This window comes from Suillus bovinus (genome assembly GCF_016758785.1).
Source record: "Suillus bovinus strain UH-Sbo-P2 chromosome Unknown EDB93scaffold_105, whole genome shotgun sequence".
In the NCBI taxonomy this organism is placed as follows: domain Eukaryota; kingdom Fungi; phylum Basidiomycota; class Agaricomycetes; order Boletales; family Suillaceae; genus Suillus; species Suillus bovinus.
The window spans coordinates 33,795-52,652 of NW_024542161.1; the positions used below are offsets into that span (position 1 = coordinate 33,795).

The 18,858-nt window shown below is 47.2% G+C and overlaps 8 protein-coding genes across 8 annotated transcripts; 6 read left to right on the plus strand and 2 right to left on the minus strand.

Moving 5' to 3' along the window:
* Positions 1–375: 375 nt before the first annotated feature.
* Positions 376–1,972, plus strand: EDB93DRAFT_1243283 (uncharacterized protein; the record flags this gene model as incomplete). The annotated part of the gene is made up of 4 exons (XM_041452122.1): positions 376–448; positions 501–1,390; positions 1,422–1,560; positions 1,614–1,972. 4 exons carry the CDS (start codon positions 376–378, stop codon positions 1,970–1,972), a joined length of 1,461 nt encoding a protein of 486 aa, XP_041302077.1.
* A 445-nt stretch (positions 1,973–2,417) lies between these two features.
* EDB93DRAFT_1255893 (uncharacterized protein) lies at positions 2,418–2,905 on the plus strand (the record flags this gene model as incomplete). The annotated part of the gene is made up of 2 exons (XM_041453855.1): positions 2,418–2,494; positions 2,545–2,905. 2 exons carry the CDS (start codon positions 2,418–2,420, stop codon positions 2,903–2,905), a joined length of 438 nt encoding a protein of 145 aa, XP_041302078.1.
* Positions 2,906–3,328: 423 nt separating this feature from the next.
* EDB93DRAFT_1094919 (thiamine diphosphate-binding protein) lies at positions 3,329–5,140 on the minus strand (the record flags this gene model as incomplete). Its single annotated transcript, XM_041446642.1, has 9 exons — positions 3,329–3,436; positions 3,483–3,874; positions 3,936–4,233; positions 4,295–4,407; positions 4,456–4,463; positions 4,523–4,601; positions 4,696–4,778; positions 4,829–4,854; positions 4,907–5,140. The coding sequence occupies 9 exons, from the start codon at positions 5,138–5,140 to the stop codon at positions 3,329–3,331; spliced, it is 1,341 nt and encodes a 446-aa protein (XP_041302079.1).
* Positions 5,141–6,376: 1,236 nt separating this feature from the next.
* On the plus strand, positions 6,377–7,629 carry EDB93DRAFT_1243285 (magnesium-dependent phosphatase-1; the record flags this gene model as incomplete). The annotated part of the gene is made up of 6 exons (XM_041452123.1): positions 6,377–6,417; positions 6,466–6,663; positions 6,716–6,887; positions 6,940–6,985; positions 7,040–7,143; positions 7,585–7,629. The coding sequence occupies 6 exons, from the start codon at positions 6,377–6,379 to the stop codon at positions 7,627–7,629; spliced, it is 606 nt and encodes a 201-aa protein (XP_041302080.1).
* A 1,224-nt stretch (positions 7,630–8,853) lies between these two features.
* EDB93DRAFT_1180263 (organic solute transporter Ostalpha-domain-containing protein) lies at positions 8,854–11,311 on the plus strand. Its single transcript, XM_041450635.1, has 17 exons — positions 8,854–9,096; positions 9,157–9,197; positions 9,252–9,284; positions 9,341–9,438; positions 9,497–9,504; positions 9,558–9,580; positions 9,639–9,732; positions 9,796–9,825; positions 9,876–9,899; positions 9,947–9,980; positions 10,030–10,144; positions 10,204–10,330; positions 10,387–10,417; positions 10,469–10,533; positions 10,589–10,689; positions 10,744–10,754; positions 10,804–11,311. Exons 1-17 carry the CDS (start codon positions 8,971–8,973, stop codon positions 11,028–11,030), a joined length of 1,188 nt encoding a protein of 395 aa, XP_041302081.1. The 5' UTR covers positions 8,854–8,970; the 3' UTR covers positions 11,031–11,311.
* A 93-nt stretch (positions 11,312–11,404) lies between these two features.
* EDB93DRAFT_1180268 (uncharacterized protein) lies at positions 11,405–12,279 on the plus strand. The gene is made up of 3 exons (XM_041450636.1): positions 11,405–11,638; positions 11,698–12,109; positions 12,164–12,279. Exons 1-2 carry the CDS (start codon positions 11,453–11,455, stop codon positions 11,977–11,979), a joined length of 468 nt encoding a protein of 155 aa, XP_041302082.1. The 5' UTR covers positions 11,405–11,452; the 3' UTR covers positions 11,980–12,109; positions 12,164–12,279.
* A 1,934-nt stretch (positions 12,280–14,213) lies between these two features.
* On the minus strand, positions 14,214–15,951 carry EDB93DRAFT_1255899 (uncharacterized protein; the record flags this gene model as incomplete). The annotated part of the gene is made up of 15 exons (XM_041453856.1): positions 14,214–14,417; positions 14,473–14,530; positions 14,587–14,821; positions 14,879–15,013; positions 15,064–15,123; positions 15,176–15,181; positions 15,240–15,255; positions 15,307–15,338; positions 15,394–15,407; positions 15,466–15,494; positions 15,550–15,588; positions 15,648–15,662; positions 15,715–15,734; positions 15,785–15,817; positions 15,879–15,951. The coding sequence occupies 15 exons, from the start codon at positions 15,949–15,951 to the stop codon at positions 14,214–14,216; spliced, it is 969 nt and encodes a 322-aa protein (XP_041302083.1).
* Positions 15,952–17,178: 1,227 nt separating this feature from the next.
* Positions 17,179–18,738, plus strand: EDB93DRAFT_1108410 (uncharacterized protein; the record flags this gene model as incomplete). Its single annotated transcript, XM_041447837.1, has 9 exons — positions 17,179–17,294; positions 17,365–17,556; positions 17,629–17,843; positions 17,888–18,048; positions 18,085–18,123; positions 18,163–18,252; positions 18,430–18,451; positions 18,535–18,588; positions 18,656–18,738. The coding sequence occupies 9 exons, from the start codon at positions 17,179–17,181 to the stop codon at positions 18,736–18,738; spliced, it is 972 nt and encodes a 323-aa protein (XP_041302084.1).
* Positions 18,739–18,858: the final 120 nt, after the last annotated feature.

Consider the following 18,858-nt stretch of genomic DNA (forward strand, 5'->3'; position numbering starts at 1 on the left):
CTTTAACCTCGAGCCTTGGCGATGAAGGAAGCAAATGACATCAAACTTTCCGAGCACGAGTTCTGCGCTCACCTTTGCACCTTGTGACTCGATGCTATGTACAAGTCACCTGGAAAAGTCCAAGACAAAGTCTCGTCAATTCAATGTTGCTATGACAGATTATCCGGTGTTTGGGGTCTTGTCTGAGTTTAAACTTTACATACGGGGTGCCATCACAACCAGCATGGCAGCACTAGCTACTTACTACTAGTACCTCCCTCCATTCCTTTCGTCACTGCAGACCGCGCGACACAGCGGATACACTCTTTTTTTCGGAAGGGTTCTTATACCCAAACGGAGGTCAAACTCATAAGAAAAAATCCAAATCTCAGCGATATGAACAAACGAGGATTGACGCACGTTCGCATCGGGCATGCTGGTGCACCACAAACGCACCAAAAGCGTTCTTGTAAGTTCTCAAATGAATGAGATGTGCATTGCGCTAGATCTGATCTTTGCAGCATGTGCAACAGGCGGTTTTTATATCAGTCCCTCTCAGGGTCAAACCGTTTCCAGCAGTAGTCCCTTCAACATCACCTGGGACACATCCTGCTTGTCCAACACACAAGCTGTTGATATCTATCTTATCGCCCCCAGCTTGAAAAACAGCCGTATTCACGAGTGGCAAAATGTTAATTACGCCCTGGGTACCTATCAGTCCAGCCTTGAGACCAAGTGGTGGAATGATACCTCCACAATCAACCTGCAGCTTTCCATCGTCACCTCCAACACGCAACCATTTCTTAGCCCCTTTCCCGCGGGCCCTGTATTTACTGCTACATATACTGCACCATCCGATGGCTCTACCCCAGCCAGCGCCGATCTCAGTTCTCCAAACGGCGTCACCTATGTTGGAAACTTCTCTTCCAGCAGCTCTTCCTCTAGCGGCAAGATCGCTGCCGGCGTCCTGGTGCCGCTTATTTTCATTGGGTTAGGACTAGCTGTCTATTTCAAGTTAAGTCGCGCCAAATCCAAGGAAAAGAGCAGACGCTTCAGCGAGGCCATTGACAAGCGTATGTCGACGATCTCTGTGGACTGGAAGTCCATGTCTGCTGCTGGCGCTTCGGCAGCTATCCGTCACAGCATGACAGTTTCGGGTGGAGGAAATCGCAACTCGTCATTTTCCTTTGGTCCAATTCGTCCGCTCAGCACTGCTGCTGTCGAAGGCGATCCTTCTATATCAGACAAAGCCAGTTTCGATGCGCCAAGGATGTCTCAACTACGTTCCGGCTTGCGTTCTCAGACCACCTTAGGCGAGCGAGTATCACGGGTATCATTCGCTACAGACATTCGTCCATCAATGGAGTCTCGTCGCACCGTCGGAACCAGTCGTGCCTTCCATACTGGCTTTGTGCCTCCTCTTTCCTTCCAACGATGACAAGGAAGACACGGGAGACCTCTCTCCTACACAAACCAAGGGCCCCTTTACTCTTACTCCGGATGATATTCGTGCCCGCATGTCCCTTAGTGGAGCACCGGAGGCGCGTCCTAGCATGGATGAAGTTTGGCCGTCCTTGAGCAGTAGGTTTCTTATGGATGCTTCCTGAGTACTTGAAAGTTGACTTTTAAAATAGTGATGCGTACAGGCAATGAAGCTGGTGGAGATGATTACTTGCTACCCCAGGAACAACAGAGCGTTGACATGCCTCTTCCTCCCGTCCCGGTACATCCTGCTCCAGAATCAGGTCTTGGCATGATGCCCATGCCTGCCAACGTGATGTCCCCCGACGAGATGCTCCGTGCCTATGCGGAACGGAAAATGAAATCCCCTCCCCCTACTGGTTCCTTGGCATTCCCTATCCCAGCTGCCAGCTACAACGGTAGTGGCATGCGGACGTTGTATACTCCCAGCCTCTCCACTCAGGAAGGGGGCGAGCCAAACAACCGTTACACTCAAGCGTACGATGACCCTTATGCTGGCACTGCTACTTGATCTGAAAAGTGTAGCCTTACGTAAGATGAAAATGGGTCTATCGTGTTTCGGTTCCGTGGCCTCGGTTTTATGACAATTCTGTACTTTTTTGCAGTGTTTACGTTGCCCTTATCTGATTCCCCTTTTCCTCTTCGGTGTGCGTAGTTCTTATTGCGTATCTATTCCCTGCATATCCTTTCATACCCACGTCACCGCCTCTTCCCATTGTTTCTAACGTTACCTGTTCTGGTCCCCGGCGATAGTGATTAGGACCTTGTACTCGCTTTGTCACGGCGCGCCGCTGGACTGGCAGCCATCGACTATGATTACCCGCTTGTTTGGTGTTCAATTTGATGATTCTCTCTTATAGTGATATTTTACCAGTAGGTGACTCAGTAGCTTTCGTAAATTTCGGTGAAGCGCGAAGGGCTTCGGCACTGGGAACAGAGTTCAAATTTCAAACGTTATGCCTGCCCATCACCTCGTGCTCGCTCTGCGCGACTGCAAGCCTTACAAGTCCCTTCTCGAAGGATGCAGGGATCTGTCACTTGCGGACGAGGTGGCGTAGCCTTTCGCTGCTCTTCAACTTGAAGGTCCAAGACCGCGTTGATTCCGTCGGCACCACCTGCATCAACGTCTATGATGCCTTCCTCATCTGCAGTCAATGAAGAAATCGTGAACATGCAGTCAGACATGATCACTCAGGAAGAACTTCGAGACGAGTGCTACCGTATGGCTTTGAAGTACAATCTCGCTCTTCAAGTTGATGAACACAAATTTCTGAAACTTGAGCGTGCGATTAATCACGCTGAAGCTGCTGCCGCACATAAACGTGGCATGGAGGCTAAGGATATAGAGACACGCCTTTGTGAAGCAGAGATACGCCTTCGTGAAGCAGAGACGAAGATGTATCATGCGTTGGCGCGTGCATATGCGGAGGAGGCAGTGACATAATCGAGTACGCTTGCCTCACTAGCTCTAGGTCTCGAGTGTGTGCCATGCTTTTCATTCGTCCTTGTTTTATGCTCACCTTCATGGCAGTATGCAGATCTTCATCAAAGTCTCTCATCTCTGCCGCTGCGACTCGTGCTTCCAGCTCCTCTCCAGCCACTCAGTCTTAGCCTCTTCCTCTGACACTTATTATTTTGCCGGGACTTAATAGTTCATTGTGGCTACTCATTACATGACATGGTTCCACGTACATTTATTATAAGCTTCGCAAATTCCAAGTGTCGTTTGAACTTTGTGTGTCGAGTATCACTCGGCTCAGCCTCGACCGATATCTGTCTAACTCTGGCCGAGCTGCAGCGAAGTTTCCATTTTTACTCGAGTCCCCTAAGCGAGTGCGTGATTGCTCGTGTGCTGTCCAGTCAATCATTAATCTACCTTCCCTCCGTTCTTAAGAGTTCCGAGTTCATTTTGCCATGGCTCCCACACTTGTCCATATTTCTTGAGCAATGCTACCAGCTCCTCCCGTTGTTCCTTCTGTAGCCAAAATCAGTACGCACCCCTGACTGATCCATCAACTCACTATATTCCAGGGTTCTTCCGCGTATACGTCAGTGAACATATCCTCTAGGTCAGGCTTTTTGACGGTCCCTGCGCGCTTGAATGCCTTTATCACATCACGTCTCAGACGGAACGCGAGCTCCTCCTCATCCGTCTCGTTCCACCATCCTCGAGATTCCATGAATAGGCGGAATCGCCTGATTGGATCGTCATTCTTTTTTATGTCTTCAACTTCCTGACGCTCTCTATAGACATATGAGTCGTCCGACGTCGAGTGATGGCTGACCCTGTAGGTCATCATCTCCACAAGAACTGCCCGACGACCTTCCAAACACCGCCTTCGCGCCTCCTTGACAGCGTTCATTACCGCGAGTACGTCATTTCCGTCTACACGAACCGTATCCACACCATAACCTACGAGTGACATTCGATGAGTGTTCACACAAATGCATACGCAACGTTGTGCTCAAGTTACCTGGGCCTCTTGCGCTGATACCATCGCCGTAAAATTGTTGCGAATTCGGGGTGCTGATAGCGAAACCGTTGTTTCTTGCCAGAAACAGTGTTGGCGAAGGCAGCGTCGAAGCAAAGAGCATTCCAGCATGGAAATCCCCCTCTGATGCTGCGCCTTCCCCGAAAAACGCGCATGCTACATTTTTGGAGCGTCTCGCTGGGTCACGTTTGAGTGCATATCCAACGCCAGCAGCTTGTGATATTTGAGTTGCGAGCGGAGAAGATATGGTGTGGAAATGATGCTGCTTGGAGCCGTAATGCTAAGAGTGCGTTAGTATATACTGAGCAAGGCTTTGAAAGGGAGAACACAAGGCGGCACACCACAGCTATCTGACGGCCTTTGCCAGAGTCTTCGTGATTTCCGAAAACTTGCGCCATGATGCCATCAAGAGTGAAGCCACGCCACAAGAGCACCCCCGTTTCGCGGTACTGTGCTGTGGCAGAATTAGCAAAAACATAAATAAGGGAAAATTTTGTCCAACATAATACTCTAGAAACAAGAGTGTCTCATTGTAACTCAAACGAGACTACGGGTTCAGAGAAACTCACTCGTCATCGTCAGCAAGTCCAGCAGCAGAGCCAATTACAGTGGCCTCTTCTCCATACTTGAGATATGTGAGGTCAGCGACTAGAATTTATACCTGCGCGACCAATTATCTTACGGAAGTCGCCTAAATTTAAGTAATATAAAGAAAGAGGATATGAGGTGTGTTCTTGTCCACGTACATAGAAGGGTATTTTGCCTTGGCGTTGACCACTGCAAAGTATATCATCTAACGTGGGAAGCAACTGCATATGTTCATATCTTCAAGACTTTGTAAGATACAATCTTGAGTCACTGCAAAACCAACCCACAATCGCCAAGCGAATTGTTTACTGATCTGAATGAACTTTGACGTCAATAATTTTCTTTGAAAGGGGCGCAACACATACCTCAGGTACTTCAGCGCCTTCTATTGGAACCCCACGCACATCAAGAACTCGATAATATGGTATCTTGCTACCGTCACCAGTTACAGAGTTGAAGAATGCGAGCTTTGACACGACTGGTGAGTGCGTCATGGGTAGGCAGCCTAACGAAGTAGAGCCAGCTAATGTGGAGAGCGTCCGACCATTCGAGCAAGCCCTTGTCAGCAGAGAAGAATGTCTAAATGTCAAGGAATGCATTGTGTCTAGCTAGTTTCGCTGATACTGAGTGGACCCGGGTAAAGAGCGTCACCGATTTGACCCGAGTGTTGTGGGCCCACATCCGACGATTGTGAATCTCGTAAATGTTCTGGCTGGTCACTGTTACTTCAAAATTAATACCTCATGTCACTGCGTCCGAACTTCCTCGGTTCTATAAACGCCACTTTGTCAATTTGAGGTTGGTGCCTGAGCCCAAAGTGTAATGGATATACCCTATTAGACCTTAGGCCCGACTCACGAGTTGAATGGTGATGAAATTATTGAGAATGATTTTGGTGAAACCTTTGATCGCAAGAGGTTGAAAGTACGACGATGTGGCCATGCAAGGTAGATCATGGTATGTAGCACTCACGATCTTGGTGTGATCCTGATCCAAGAAAAGGGCCTCGAGAAAGGTCCGTGCGGCTGATCGTGGGCATCATCACTAGGGCCGAAATTGAAGAGCTAGAAGATCACATATTAGATTTCGAAGCCAACTTTGACTATGTAGGTTCAAGTTACAACTAAACTTGAAGAATTCCTGGAAAGCAAAGTTCAAAATACGTGAGTACAATTAAGTTTGAAGACTCGAAACAGTGGGAGTGGGGTGCCTATGGCCGCTAGGGAAACCCACGGGTACGGTGTACGATATTCATACCCTTGGCACACCCCGACTCTTTCAAGTTAACACGGGTTGGTGGTGTTTGGACGGGTATGACCTACCAAATTGAGAACTTTGACAACATCTGAACACCGTGCTAGGATTCTCCGTACCGCCTTTCTCTTACCCGCGGTGCGTAGGTGTCGGTGTTGGCGACGGTGTTGAGTAACCGACCCACGGTGTTACCCGTGCGGAACCCTAAATTTATATTGGCCGCCGCCGCTATCGTCCTTCGCGGTGAACTCGCCGCAATGCCATATAAGTGAAGAGGGAGCTGAAATCCGGGCCTCCGGAATTAATCATGTAAAATGTTTGGTCGTCATCGATGCTTTTGTCAGGAGAGCTTGAGAAAATGAGGCGATGGCGAATTTCTCTTTCTCTCACAGCGGCGAAACTGATATTTTACCACCCAGTGAAAATACATTCCCAAGTGTTCTAGGAGTGCTCTAGAACGTTCTAGGCTGCTTTTGGTTGCAAGAGATAAAATGTTGAAACCCCCAATGTGTCATGGTGGTGTCCAACAAGGACCGTCGACTTCCTAGGATCCTGGATTACTAGCACTAGTAACCGATACGATGACGACAAGGCTACCAAAACTGGTCGCTTTCGATCTAGAGTAAGGACGCCCATCGAGACTCGATTGTGACTGATTGCGAACATGTAGCTACACGCTTTGGGATTTCTGGATCGATACTCATGTACTTCCTCCATTGAAGCGACACCATGTTACTGGCAAAGTCATTGATAGTCATCGCAAACCCAAGACAATAGACTTCTACAGGGATGTGCCACAGATCATGCATCGCCTACAGGCAGCAGGCGTAACGATCGCTGCATGCTCACGGACAGATGCGCCCTCATTGTGAGTGATCTGAACAATTCCACTGCTGCTAAACTAACATGTTGTACCGAAGAGCTCGTGAAGCCTTAGATCTCATACTTATACCCCAGAGGACTGGTAGCGACAGCAGCGCAAAACCAATCCCCGCAATCAAGTTTTTTGACCAGCTGGAGATCTACCCTTCTTCCAAGATTAGACATTTCAAGCAACTTCATGAGAAGACTGGGATACCCTATGACGAGATGGTAAGTAGGTGAGCGTTATCCATAAAGGTCTTTGTCACACACATTTGGGTAGCTGTTTTTCGATGACGAATGGAGGAATCAGGAAGTAGAAGAACTTGGTACGTAAACTTACGAACCGATGGAAGCCTTTTAACGTCAAGTATACTTACTAGGCGTAACATTCACGCTTGTCCCAAACGGTCTCAATGAGCGAATTCTAGAGAAGGGGCTAGAGGAATGGAGAAGGCGGCACCTTGTTCAAGTCGCCGAAGACCAGGTGACACTCTTATCTATGAGTGTTTCGTCGGGTCATTGTGACGAGTCTCAATTGAATTAATGGTCTCAGCGAGGGAAGCAGCTACACTGCCTATCTGAGTTAATCGTATCGATAAGACCCTCTGAGATGCTGTGAAGGGGGTTTTCCCTGTGATGAACTTATATTTATTACCCGTCTGTTAAGCCTAGAATGTTCTCGACTGAACACAATGAGTACTTACACCGAGATCATTTGTCGTGGTGATCTTTCAGCGGAAATCGTGTTCTCGAAGTGCTTCAACAATTGTTGTTGAGGTTCCATAAATGTGACTATGTCTCAGATCTTTTCCGTCAACCGTGACGCAAGCTTCCACGTGGATCATCTAAGCTTGGGCGAGAGGTGGGGTCACAGGGATAGACACTTCCACCGAAATGAATGCGCAAGGGGTGAAGTCGTACATAGGAACGCCCGTGCTTCGACGCGATTGGTAGGAATGTAGAGGAGTGATTCAGAATGGTATTTGATACAGGTGTGGTCACAAGGTAAACCATCCCTTTCAGGATGCAGATCGACAGCCAAACTAATAGCTTGTGATGAAATAGAGTACTTTCGACGTACATGGCTCCCAGATAAGGGGAAAGGACTTGGTTGGGAGGATAAGCTCTGCTGGCTTCATTTCCGCAGTATCTTCCCTCCAGTAGAGATCGTTTAAACTGCCACAAACAAAATATGAGCATAAATGGTGCGAAAACCTCCCGAACTGACACAGTCGATAACTGGATACAGCTGCGCAATTCGTGACACACAGGGAGAAACGGTACGAACTCTGCCGAAGGTGAGGGCAGGGCTGCGTCAGAGCTATAAAAGATTCTCTGCCTGTACTCCCTTCAACTACCACAACCACACCCTCGCTCATACTTCATCTCTCGTGCAAATAATACACGATGGCTGCTGCAAAGAAAGCTGTTAAAACTGGTATGCCTGACCGTCGTTTCTATTGGAGTGGTGTCTGACAGGCGCTTGATATTTTTACAACCTTCGATTATTTTGCTGGGATTACTGCGGATGCGTAGGCGCTCCCACCACCGGCGGTGCTGCTCCCGGAGCACCTGCACAAAGTCCGCCCGCTAAGGGTGCCCCTGCACCAGTGTGTAACCTGTCCAATGATTATTGACGCCAATGAATTTTGTCAATCTTGCAGGGTAAGGGCGCCAAACCTCCTGCCACAGAGGCTCCTGCCGCCAAGGCAAAAGCCAAGGTTCCGAAGAAGAAGTAAACCTCGAGCGCTTTGTGACGTGTTTAGAAGCAGGAGGATGGCTATGTTGATGATATGATGATAGACCAAGCGCTCCGAGAATACACATGTACACCTGCCGCGATGTATGAGAAAAAACAGATGAAATTGAGGCTGTACCATAAATGCTCTCCAATGCCTGTGCTACTGGCAGTATGTCAACGTTTCGACTAGCGCGTTCTGAAGCCTGGCCTAAAATTTGAGACAATTGAGGAGTAGCGCTGATGCACAATTAAAAAAAAGAGAAGTACATCATGATCAGAGCGCTAGTTGAAATTGTCGCTTCTAGCACAGATGGCATGATCAGCTGAAAACCTATACCAAAGAAGTCGCTGCTAGGCCCATAGCACGGTAGTATAGCCTTCAGAAGAGTCGAGTCAACGTCAGGTGCGGCAAAAACAGGAATAACTTGAAGCTGTGTTGTATTACTTACATAAACATACACTGTCTTGTACGATTCAGGCGTTTCAGCTGATTTTAACTTCTTATACCTGCCGCCTTGTAGTATCGCCTCAGACACAAGCTTTAGTATCTAGTATCCACCACAATCTGTCATGGTGTCGTCTTGCCCATCCGATAACACCTCAGAAGTGGACCAATCCAGTTTCTGGAGCTCTGGCAATCTGAACTGGGACCAACACCGAATAGGATGGGCGATTGCAGGAGGATGTGCTATGCTAGTATGTTCATCTTCACTAGTTCATATCTGTCCCGAGTGGTTTACCATTAACCTCACGCAGACAGTTCTTATTTCAGTGATTTCAGTCTCGGGGCATTGTCGGTAAGGCTCCAATAAATGTTGAAAATATCTTTCGGTTCCAATTCGTCACATTAGAAATTATACCAAACCCAGCGAGCAGCGTCAAATGTGCGTGTGTCACTTCTTCCTTGAGTCTATTTCTTCATCTCTTGTCCTACTTCCAGTCTACGGATCCTGTACATGCCACCAGTATATGCTGTTATTTCATTCTTTTCCTACCGATATTTCCGGAGTTACACATACTACTCGCTCATTGAAGCCGGTAAGTTATCGTACCAACACTATCGTATACTGAGTTGACGGCGTCCCAATCCTTTCAGCATACGAGGTAATTGGTTACCATGTGCACCGTCTTTGTCCATTGTCTGATCATTCGATCAGGCTGTCACGTTAAGTGCATTTCTGTGCGCGGTTTACTTTTTATCTCATAAACGCCTTGCTTACCTGTTGTTTCTACGTCAGACTCCTGCTGATCGAATTCGTGGCAGCCACAGCCACAGGTGGTGATGCCACAAAAGCAATTGAACGAAAGGATAAAAGACCGCTACCGATTCCTGTGCGTATTTCGCCTGTTCACCTGACATTTTCTTTCACGACTACATGTTGATCTCGCCCATAGTTTTGCTGTTGGAGATACCGACCAACAAAGGTATGCTGTTTCTGATGCCTTAGGAGTCTTTCCCTCACACATTTCTTTAGCCTTACTTTATGTATACCCTCAAGGTAAGCCATTTACTGAGTACTTTGACAAATGCCCATTTTTAGTGTAGTGGTCAGTTTTACAATACGTTATCATCCGACCAGGTGAGGTTGAACCAGTCTACACACAGATAGACATCTCACGTTACCGCAGCCGTATCTATCGCTGGTATCATCTGTCAAGTATACAACGTGCTTTGCGAGTCTGGCCCTTATAGCATATATTATGCCAATGTCTATCTCGAGGCTGCTGATTTTGCCAGTATTAGGTATGTCCAACACATGATGTGATAGAGATCTGACCCATGACTTATTGTCTTGTGAACAGTGTGGCACTCTACGGTCTTTTGCTGTTTTATGGACTTACCAAGGAGGAACTAGTTGGGCGACGACCATTAGCCAAATTTCTCTCCATCAAGCTCATCGTGATGTTCACTTTTTATCAGTCCTTTGTCGTAAGCTCTTCCCGCCTTTATAGCTATTACCCACTTCACGTCCGAGTAATTTGCAGTTTAGCGCACTTGAAGGCCGCGTCATCAAAGGTGTGTCCTTTCATAACCGTAATTTGATTTACGCTGAGATAAGCACCAAAGCCACCCAATACTGGACTGCGGCCAATATCGCAGATGGTCTTAATGCGCTGACCATTTGCATTGAGGTCAGTCATCGCCTCCTACAATGCGGGAGCCTCGTGTTAACTTAACACGTGCCAGATGGTTTTCTTCTCAGTATTGATGATGTGGGCATACACAGTCAATGAATATAAGGTGCCAGGAAACAAGAAGACAAGCATATGGCGTCCATTATGGGACAGGTGCGTCTATGTTTCATGACCGAAAAAATATATTACATGCTGATATCTCCATAGCGTCAATTACTGTAAGCGCTCTATAGCGTCTTTCTATATTGTTGCCTGACACATTACCAGGGGATTTTGTTACAGAGATAGCGGGCTCACTCAAGTTCTTCTTTAACCACGCCCGTGGCGCCTCGTCAACTCACTCAAGTAAGAAGACGGATTTTGCACATGCATTTGGGATCAATGGCAGGTCAGTGGCAGATGGCGGTAGGTCAACCGAGGAATCAATAAGGCTAGCTCCATATCCCTACAGTGACCCCCACAACGCCGACAGCGCCAGTCCCGTATTGTCATAAATCAGGTCAAATTAGCGTTACACATCCAGGACACCTTCGTTATCTATACCTGCTATAGTCTCACTTTACTTGCTTTCTTCTATATATCCACACTCTTTACCCATGTCTAGCTGTGCTATTGACCTTTGATATGACCGACTACGTGACGCCACAGAACTTGGGCACTGTTGAACACGTCCGCATGTATGATATTGTACGATACCGACTTTGTACAGTAAATTAATTGGGTCCACATATGTATCTGGTAGAATGGGATATAACATGCCAGCATCTTTTCTGCAGTTACTTAGGTACTAAGGATATCCAAAGTGACAATTCAGAATCGTTCTAGTATTCGAACAACCAAAAGCATCGGGTGCTATTTGGACTTGTATTTGTAACTGTCTTCTGCCTCTTTACCAGTGTCCACACACTTCTTAGCTATGATGGCCTCTACCTGCGGTGCTCATTCCCATCTTTCGGAATACGAGATTTGGTGGAGGGACCACTATGACTTTCTCAACAAAAAGGGTTACAAGCTACGAGTTCGCTACAGTCCGGACTGGGTGCCTTCTTGGACGAATACCAACAAGAGCGATATAGATTGCGAGGACGGTGTCAGGTCGCCAGTAGGTGCTCTATATTTTCAGTGATAGCAGGGTTCGATCAACTACCATGCGCCTTTCAGCATTATCTTCTACTAGATGCACGACGCACTCAAGACGGTGCTCGCGTATTGCTTAAATGTATAGACGTATCGCGACACCCTTATGAGATAGAAATCGGTCGCTATTTCAGTAGCTCCCCTCTCAGCCAAGATCCAGCCAACTATTGTGTGCCAATTTATGATGTTTTCCAGGTGCCCACCGACAATATACACGCACGCACTCTCCCCCACGATACTACTACATTGACTTTGGCATCTCTCGCAAATATGAAGCATCTAACACCAACCCATTGGAAGAACTAGGGCCTAACATGGGTCGACCCGGGTCATACCCGGATGCTACCCACGGGTTGGTTGAGCTATATGTTCATGACCGTACCCGTCCCGGGTCAAGTGGTACGGGTACGGGTCTACCTGCGGGTACGTGACATAGGCAAGTACATACTACATATGTGGTAAAACTAATCACTATCGAGTTGTATGACAGAGTCATCTCCGAGTTGTTCCAAGTCACTGCCAGCATCCTGTCTGCATTCTTTATGAACCAATCCAGTTTTTTGTCGGGGCACATTACTAGTACACAAGTCATGAGCCTTCAACATTGGCAGAAAGGAACCAATAACATACTAATTGCAATGCGATAGACCTCGTTATCATCCGTTAGTGCATAGTATTTGCCGATGACTTCGAGTGCCGCAAGCGCTGCTATTCGAACAATGGCAGATAATTCTGTGTCGCGTGAAACTTCGACCATCATATGTTCGAGCCGTTCGAGCAAGGGAAGGGACATCGGCATCACTTTTCTATTTGAAATCCAATTCGCGAGGCTTGGTTGGGGAGAGAATAACTGGTGCTGGTGTCAGTGATTCCGCGAGACATCTCAAGCAGCTGCAGTAGTAACAAGCACGACTTCACGATCTCCCTGTTTTCGCTCTTATATTAGTGTCGATTGCCCATCAATTGAGAAATATATTGAGCTCGGGTAGATAGACTGGACAGTAGAGATGCAGGCTTCAGACTCCTGGAGTACTTGTCAAAGTTGGCATGCCATTTGATTTCGGCTGCAACAGTAATATTGAGTCGTTCCTGGTAAGATGCAAAGTTTGACATGACCCACGGGCACCTGCGGGTAATGTCAAATTTGGGATGTTGATGCCCGTACCCGCCCGGGTGCTAGCACCCAAGCCAACCCGTAACCCGTAACACCCAACCCGCACACAACCCGTGGGTGCCACCCGGGCGGGTACCCGGGTAGAGGCTACCCATGTCAGGCCCTAGGAAGAACCCATATTTGGCGGAGAAGTGCCTGAGTTCAAGGAAGACAACTATCAACCTCGGAACCCTTTCCCAACTGATGTTTGGTATCTTGGACATGCCATCCAAGAAACCTTTCTCCATGTGAAGTGCAATATTAATTTCTCATGTTTTACCCTCTGATATAGACAAGATAGCGCTACTCGGGCGTGGAATTTCTGAGCGGTTTGGTATCAGATATGATGCACTCGGACCCAGCACAACGTCCGAACATGGACGAAGTTTTTTCTCGATTCCAGGTTCTACGTCAGGGCTTCAGCTACTGGAAATTACGTTCCCGGGTGGCTCATGACGGAAAGAGATCTCTTTTCAATTTCCTAGCCCACTGGGCCCGTCGCATCCAGTACATAGTACGCAGGATTCCCCCAACGCATTTATCGCTGTCATAGAGCAGACCGTTTTGTAACCAGTCTCCTACAACGCACGATTTTTCTGTCCATAAGTCCTCGCATTCATTGATGAGGCGTCACGATGACCTCATGCCACACGTGTGACTGCGCACAATAAGCCCCATCGTGATCTCATTCCCTAGGAGCGAACAGGTCTTTCAGCTTTGTTTCTTCCTGGTGTCGCCCGGGCATAGACGGGGTCTCTGGTTTGAGCTAGAATCTGAATAGAGTGGTTTCCATCAACACAAGCTCAGGATCGCTCGCGCAATATATCTTTCAGACTAACGATCCATGTTACCAGAAATTCCAGCAAGAAAAGACCGGTGCTAGAGGTGTGATGGGGTGTGATAAGGGTTGAAGTGACAACGTATGGTAGTCACTCGCCATGGTAGTTACACCGCGACAAAGGCGTAGTTTGAGCATTCTACGCGTAAGCCAACTCATGATGGTATCCAGTGTAACTTGTGTAACATTCAAGTTGTAGTCAGGGATACTACGTCCCTCAATATTATCCAAAGTGACAATTCAGAATCGTTCTAGTATTTGAACTACCACCAGCATCGGGTGCTATTGCGCCAACCCATCTTTTGTTAGCACAGTAGGGATATCCAGGATATTGGTTGAAGTATTGTCTATGTCAGGACCTATGCTAGCAAATATTAATGATTGAAATAAATACGACGACGAAATTATTTCATGATCATCGAAATCTACTTCGGGGATCGGGATATTAAATAATTAACTACATAAATACTGCGACGAGGCTTGTAATGGAAAAAACACAAAGTAACCTACTTCCCGTAGAGCACCAGACAACCATTAATATCTCGTGTGTCATACACTACTGCTAGTGGATACATGTACGTGCTCCTGAAAAGCGATTGAGGTCATACCAGTCGCTGCATCGGAGTCGGCTACGAGCTTAGCGTGGTGCTCTCGAACGCCAAGGATCATGCGTGGTCCCAGCACAAACATCTGCACTACTGTCAAAAGCTGAACCATGCCATAAAGAACCTGAGCTTCTAGGGAAGTTGGGTCCTATAAAAATGATGAATCACGGTCGCATGCAGAGGTAAGTGAAAGATTGACATACCTTTGCGAATGTTGGAGAGAGATAAATAATGATGTCGAAACAAGAGATAGCAATAACGCTACCACGTCAGATCCTTCAGCAAAGAAGGGAACTATAATTAGAATATGAACTTACCTCGCAAAGTAAGCCAAGTGAGTTTTCATCAACACCTCGAAACAGTCCCCGATAATCCCTCCTGCTGAATAACGTCGCAGTTCACGGAAGTGTTTTACAGCAATCCAAACTGCGAGAGATAGTGCGAGGACCTCCCACACAGTTCTGAATATCCAAGTAATGGAATACAGAAGCATTAGGATATTTTCCACATCGTTGATGTGGCATATATAAGCGCTGGAGAGAATGTATTCCTCTGGTATCCATCGATGAGTCCCATGCGCGTTTTTTTTTCATCCAAAATCAAGCGTACCTCCTGAAGTATGGATCGTTGTCATTACGGCTACCACTACCTCGAAAATTTCGACAGCCAGGAAGGTGACAGTGAGGGATATCAGAATTCGTCTGGATCTTTGATACATGGCATGCAACCGGGTGATGATGATGACTTGCAGCATATTTCAGTCAAGTCTGAGGTCTCGCAAGTGCTAAACTCACCCCACAGCATCGCTACTACCAAAGTAGTCGTCCAATTTTGTACGAGGTACATGATATAGCCTGATGAATCCAGTGAGTGACCAGCCTCGGGTAGCACGCACTTCAAACAGACTCACATCTGTGGCAGTACAGTGTGGCAGTCATTAGTGAGCCAAGAAGTCACTGAAAAAATATACCCACTGCTACAGGGCACTGCGATTAAATGGAGGGAAATAGCAGCAGGTATATGTGTGTAAGACTTACTGTATCTGTCAGCGAGACGGTCGGAACAGTGCCTGTATACTGTTGGTCAGAAGAGGTGAAGACAATGAATGTACTAAGGAGATATACTCAGTACGACCAGGCTGATTATGAGAGATAGACAATCAGTACGACATCGACTGTTTAGCCGTCCGAACATACGCAGCATATAACATTCCAAGGTAGCGCGCCTAGGATACTTTCAAGTCAGTACAGCATGGCAACCGCAACAAACAAGCTACATACACTGATATACAGAACTGTCATCAGGGACCAGCATTGCCTCTGGAATTAAGCGTACTGTCATCTGTGTTCCTCCAAGTCTGATATGAGACTCTACTCACCCAGATCAACTCAACCTATAGAAACATTCTCAGCAAGAAGGCTGCTCCGGTCATAGAATCGACATACCTCTTGTCCGAATGTAAGTACTAAAAATACTTGTAAAATATCAGCAGTCCCTCAATATTATCATGCTCACCCCAATCATACGCCACTCCAACAAAGGCGGCAACTGCGAAAGCGCAGCCAATGTTAGCTTGAGTCAGCTTCAACATAAACCCCTCTCTACGAACCTGCAAAATAGCTGGAAAAACGAGTTGCACTGATAGTCGGCCACAAAGTGGGATCATTTGAGACTACTGTCATATTGGGAGAGAATGTGTGTGAGTGAGAGGCAAACTTGGCAGACGTATGACGATGACATTCATACTAGTTATACCACCACCCAGTGCCTGTGTCACCGAAACAACGCAGAGGGACGATGACCGTGCGATGTAAATATTTTTACATGAAACAAGGTAAATAAATACAGGTGTTGGTTGTAAGACGTTTGCGCGAGGAAAACACTTCGAACACCGCAAAAGATTGATCGACATGAGGAACTGTTGCCTTTTTCCGATGCTATTCTCGAGATGAGTTTCCTACTCGTGCACCAGTCAATGCAACCAAGGACTTCATCTGACTGACACATATTAATCATGGTGCGACCATTGCAAAGCTTGTTATTACCACTCTCTTCAGTTCGCCAGCACAGGCCCGAGAAAGCATAACAGCTCATCCAGGGTCGCTCAACAAATGCACGTTGAGTTGGCATGATTCCAGACCAGAAAGTCAGCCGTCACAAATAGAGGTGATTCACACGAGGCATTAAATCTTACCCAAAATACCGATACCTCCCTGCGAGCACACATCACAATCTCATCCTCAGGCCATGTGTCGATTCATGCGCAGCCTCACGGCCTTGCCTCGAAAATTGGGCTGTCATATCATCAGGAGGCCAAAAATGGTGAGCGATCGTGTGGTTGGTGAGGTGGTGACGGGCATCAGGTTTCACCAGGGGCCTGGTTCAAATTCCGTGATTGATGTACGATGAAAATAAAACATCGCCCCTAGATCAAGAAAGTGTTGAGAGAGAGAGAGAGAGAATGATGCTCAGATGCACAATCGTAACATTCTGCTGGCACACCATCAGAAAGTTAGAGATTTGAAGAAGTTGAGAAAATAACTCACTGCGAAACAGCTGCTAATGCACACAATCGACGCTCATTCCGATGAAAACTGAATTCATCCGAGTCATGCTCACGATTAGCCTGGGTGAGAATGTTGATTGGTATATTTGGAATGAACCAGCGACTGTGCTGACACCTCAAAACTCCGACTAACAATCAAGATCCGAGCACGCAGAGAATGCACAGCGAGGTACAAGTGCAGAGACGGGTGGCAGTGTAGAGTGCTTACTAAGGTCCTCACTGCCATTAGGTAGTAAGTTTAGCAAACTTTGACGCCCGTCTATCACGACGGTCACGGCACAGCAGCATGCGGCCTTGAAATAGTAGCCCACTGCCTTGGGCGTTTCGCTGTTCATTGCTTGCCATGACACTGTGGTCCTGGAAAACCCAGCCAAATTCGCATGCGCAACGCAAGTTCATCGAACTTATATTCGATCGAACTGGAAAGTATGCCAACTGGGACCCACTTCCGAAATTCAGGTGTGTGTTATGGTCGCTTGAATATCCATCTGCTGCATGTTGATCTCGAGTAGGTCGGGTCGTACGGAAGGATTGACAAGCATACAGGGAACTTGTCCGTCGAAGGCAACATCTACTCAGATGACTTCAAGCAGCTTCTCGTCGATGCAGGGATCAACCCTGAATCTGATGAGCATCATGCCAAAGACTGTCCGGATGAGTCTGAATTCAAGACTTGGTCTAAGAACGTCAAATGCATCGACATGAACCTCAGCTCTCATGCGTGATTCCCAGCTCCCTATCATTCGATCGTCTTGTCTTGATACTAATATCGCGTTCCGATCATTTCTACCAGAGGCGTCCCTGAGATTTCTGCGGCAAGTATCAAAGGGACATGGCAGGTTAAGAAAGGCGCCACTGGCGCTGTCTTGCTCATGAATAACCCTCGCATCAAACACATTACGTCCGACGCCCTCGGGAAGCTCGCGCGCATCAAACTTCTTCAGTCCATGCATCTCGTGACAAAGGTGTTTTATTGTCCTGCTTTCTCCTTGTACCTCTCAGATACAAGTGAGTGTATTACCCCATCGCGAAGAAAATCAATATAGATACAGGTGCAGGCGGCGAAAAGATCAGTATGGCTCTTGTGGCTTCGGCGCCCATTGTGGAACCCATTGGTGCTCTTGAAGCAAAGGCTTCGATGAAATGGTGGAGTGATACTCAGACTGGATTAGCACGCCACGGATGCAATACGGAGCATTGCTTCACCCCCCCTGTATGAACTTTTGCATGTCAGGCACCCTCGTAACAGGCGGGCATCTCCATCCCCAGAACGCACAGGCGAACAGTTGTGAGTGCACTTGTTGCTGTTGTCAAGCTGACGTTTTAGCTAACCGAGGGACGTGCTAGGTGGATCCCTGCTCCCGTTCCGTGGGCGCCTCTCCGCGAGGATGGCTCAGAGGTGCCAATATACGTCAATGTGAGTCATCACATCTAACCGGCCAAATTGTGTAGTTGATCACTCCTTCCACAGGATAACACAGAATCCAGTGACTCTGAGGAAGAATAACTCGTCAAGAGCATACCAAAGACAAACGTGACTGTTAAACGGACTGCACATTTCATACAATTTCAATGCAACAGGATATCATTTTAGTATAATCTGCATCAGGGTTCATGTGTGTTCGGCATCACAGTTTGCAATAAGAGCTGTCAGCGATTCACTGTTCCAGTATAATCTCCTTACGCATCGTTTTTACAGCTCGATGCAATGCTGCCGCGGCGCATGTGCAACCCAATCTCCCTCGACCACCAGGTGTGTTGTCGTAAAAGGCAGAAAAAATCTAGTATCGATAGACCACAAGAACATATCATACATTCAGAGAATTGCATTGCTATAGCGATGTGGATATCCTCATTTGACATTGGGGCTTGGCTCATTGGAAATGGCAGTATAAGAAACTAAACCTCGGATTTTGCCAATGAAATTGGATGATATCCTGGGGAAGTCGTCTTGGTGTATATAAGTACGAAGGAAACACATTGGGTCCAGGATTGATAAAGGACAGGGTCAACATTCGTCCAC

Excerpts from the sequence above, each read along its gene's own strand:
- EDB93DRAFT_1180263 (XM_041450635.1), top strand. The coding sequence starts at position 8,971 with ATGGTGTCGTCTTGCCCATCCGATAACACCTCAGAAGTGGACCAATCC. Across the intron at positions 9,900-9,946 it reads ACTTTATGTATACCCTCAAG|TGGTCAGTTTTACAATACGT; the intron begins GTAAGCCATTTA and ends TTTTTAGTGTAG. Across the intron at positions 10,418-10,468 it reads TGAAGGCCGCGTCATCAAAG|CCACCCAATACTGGACTGCG; the intron begins GTGTGTCCTTTC and ends TAAGCACCAAAG.
- EDB93DRAFT_1180268 (XM_041450636.1), top strand. The coding sequence starts at position 11,453 with ATGATGGCCTCTACCTGCGGTGCTCATTCCCATCTTTCGGAATACGAG. Across the intron at positions 11,639-11,697 it reads AGGACGGTGTCAGGTCGCCA|CATTATCTTCTACTAGATGC; the intron begins GTAGGTGCTCTA and ends TGCGCCTTTCAG.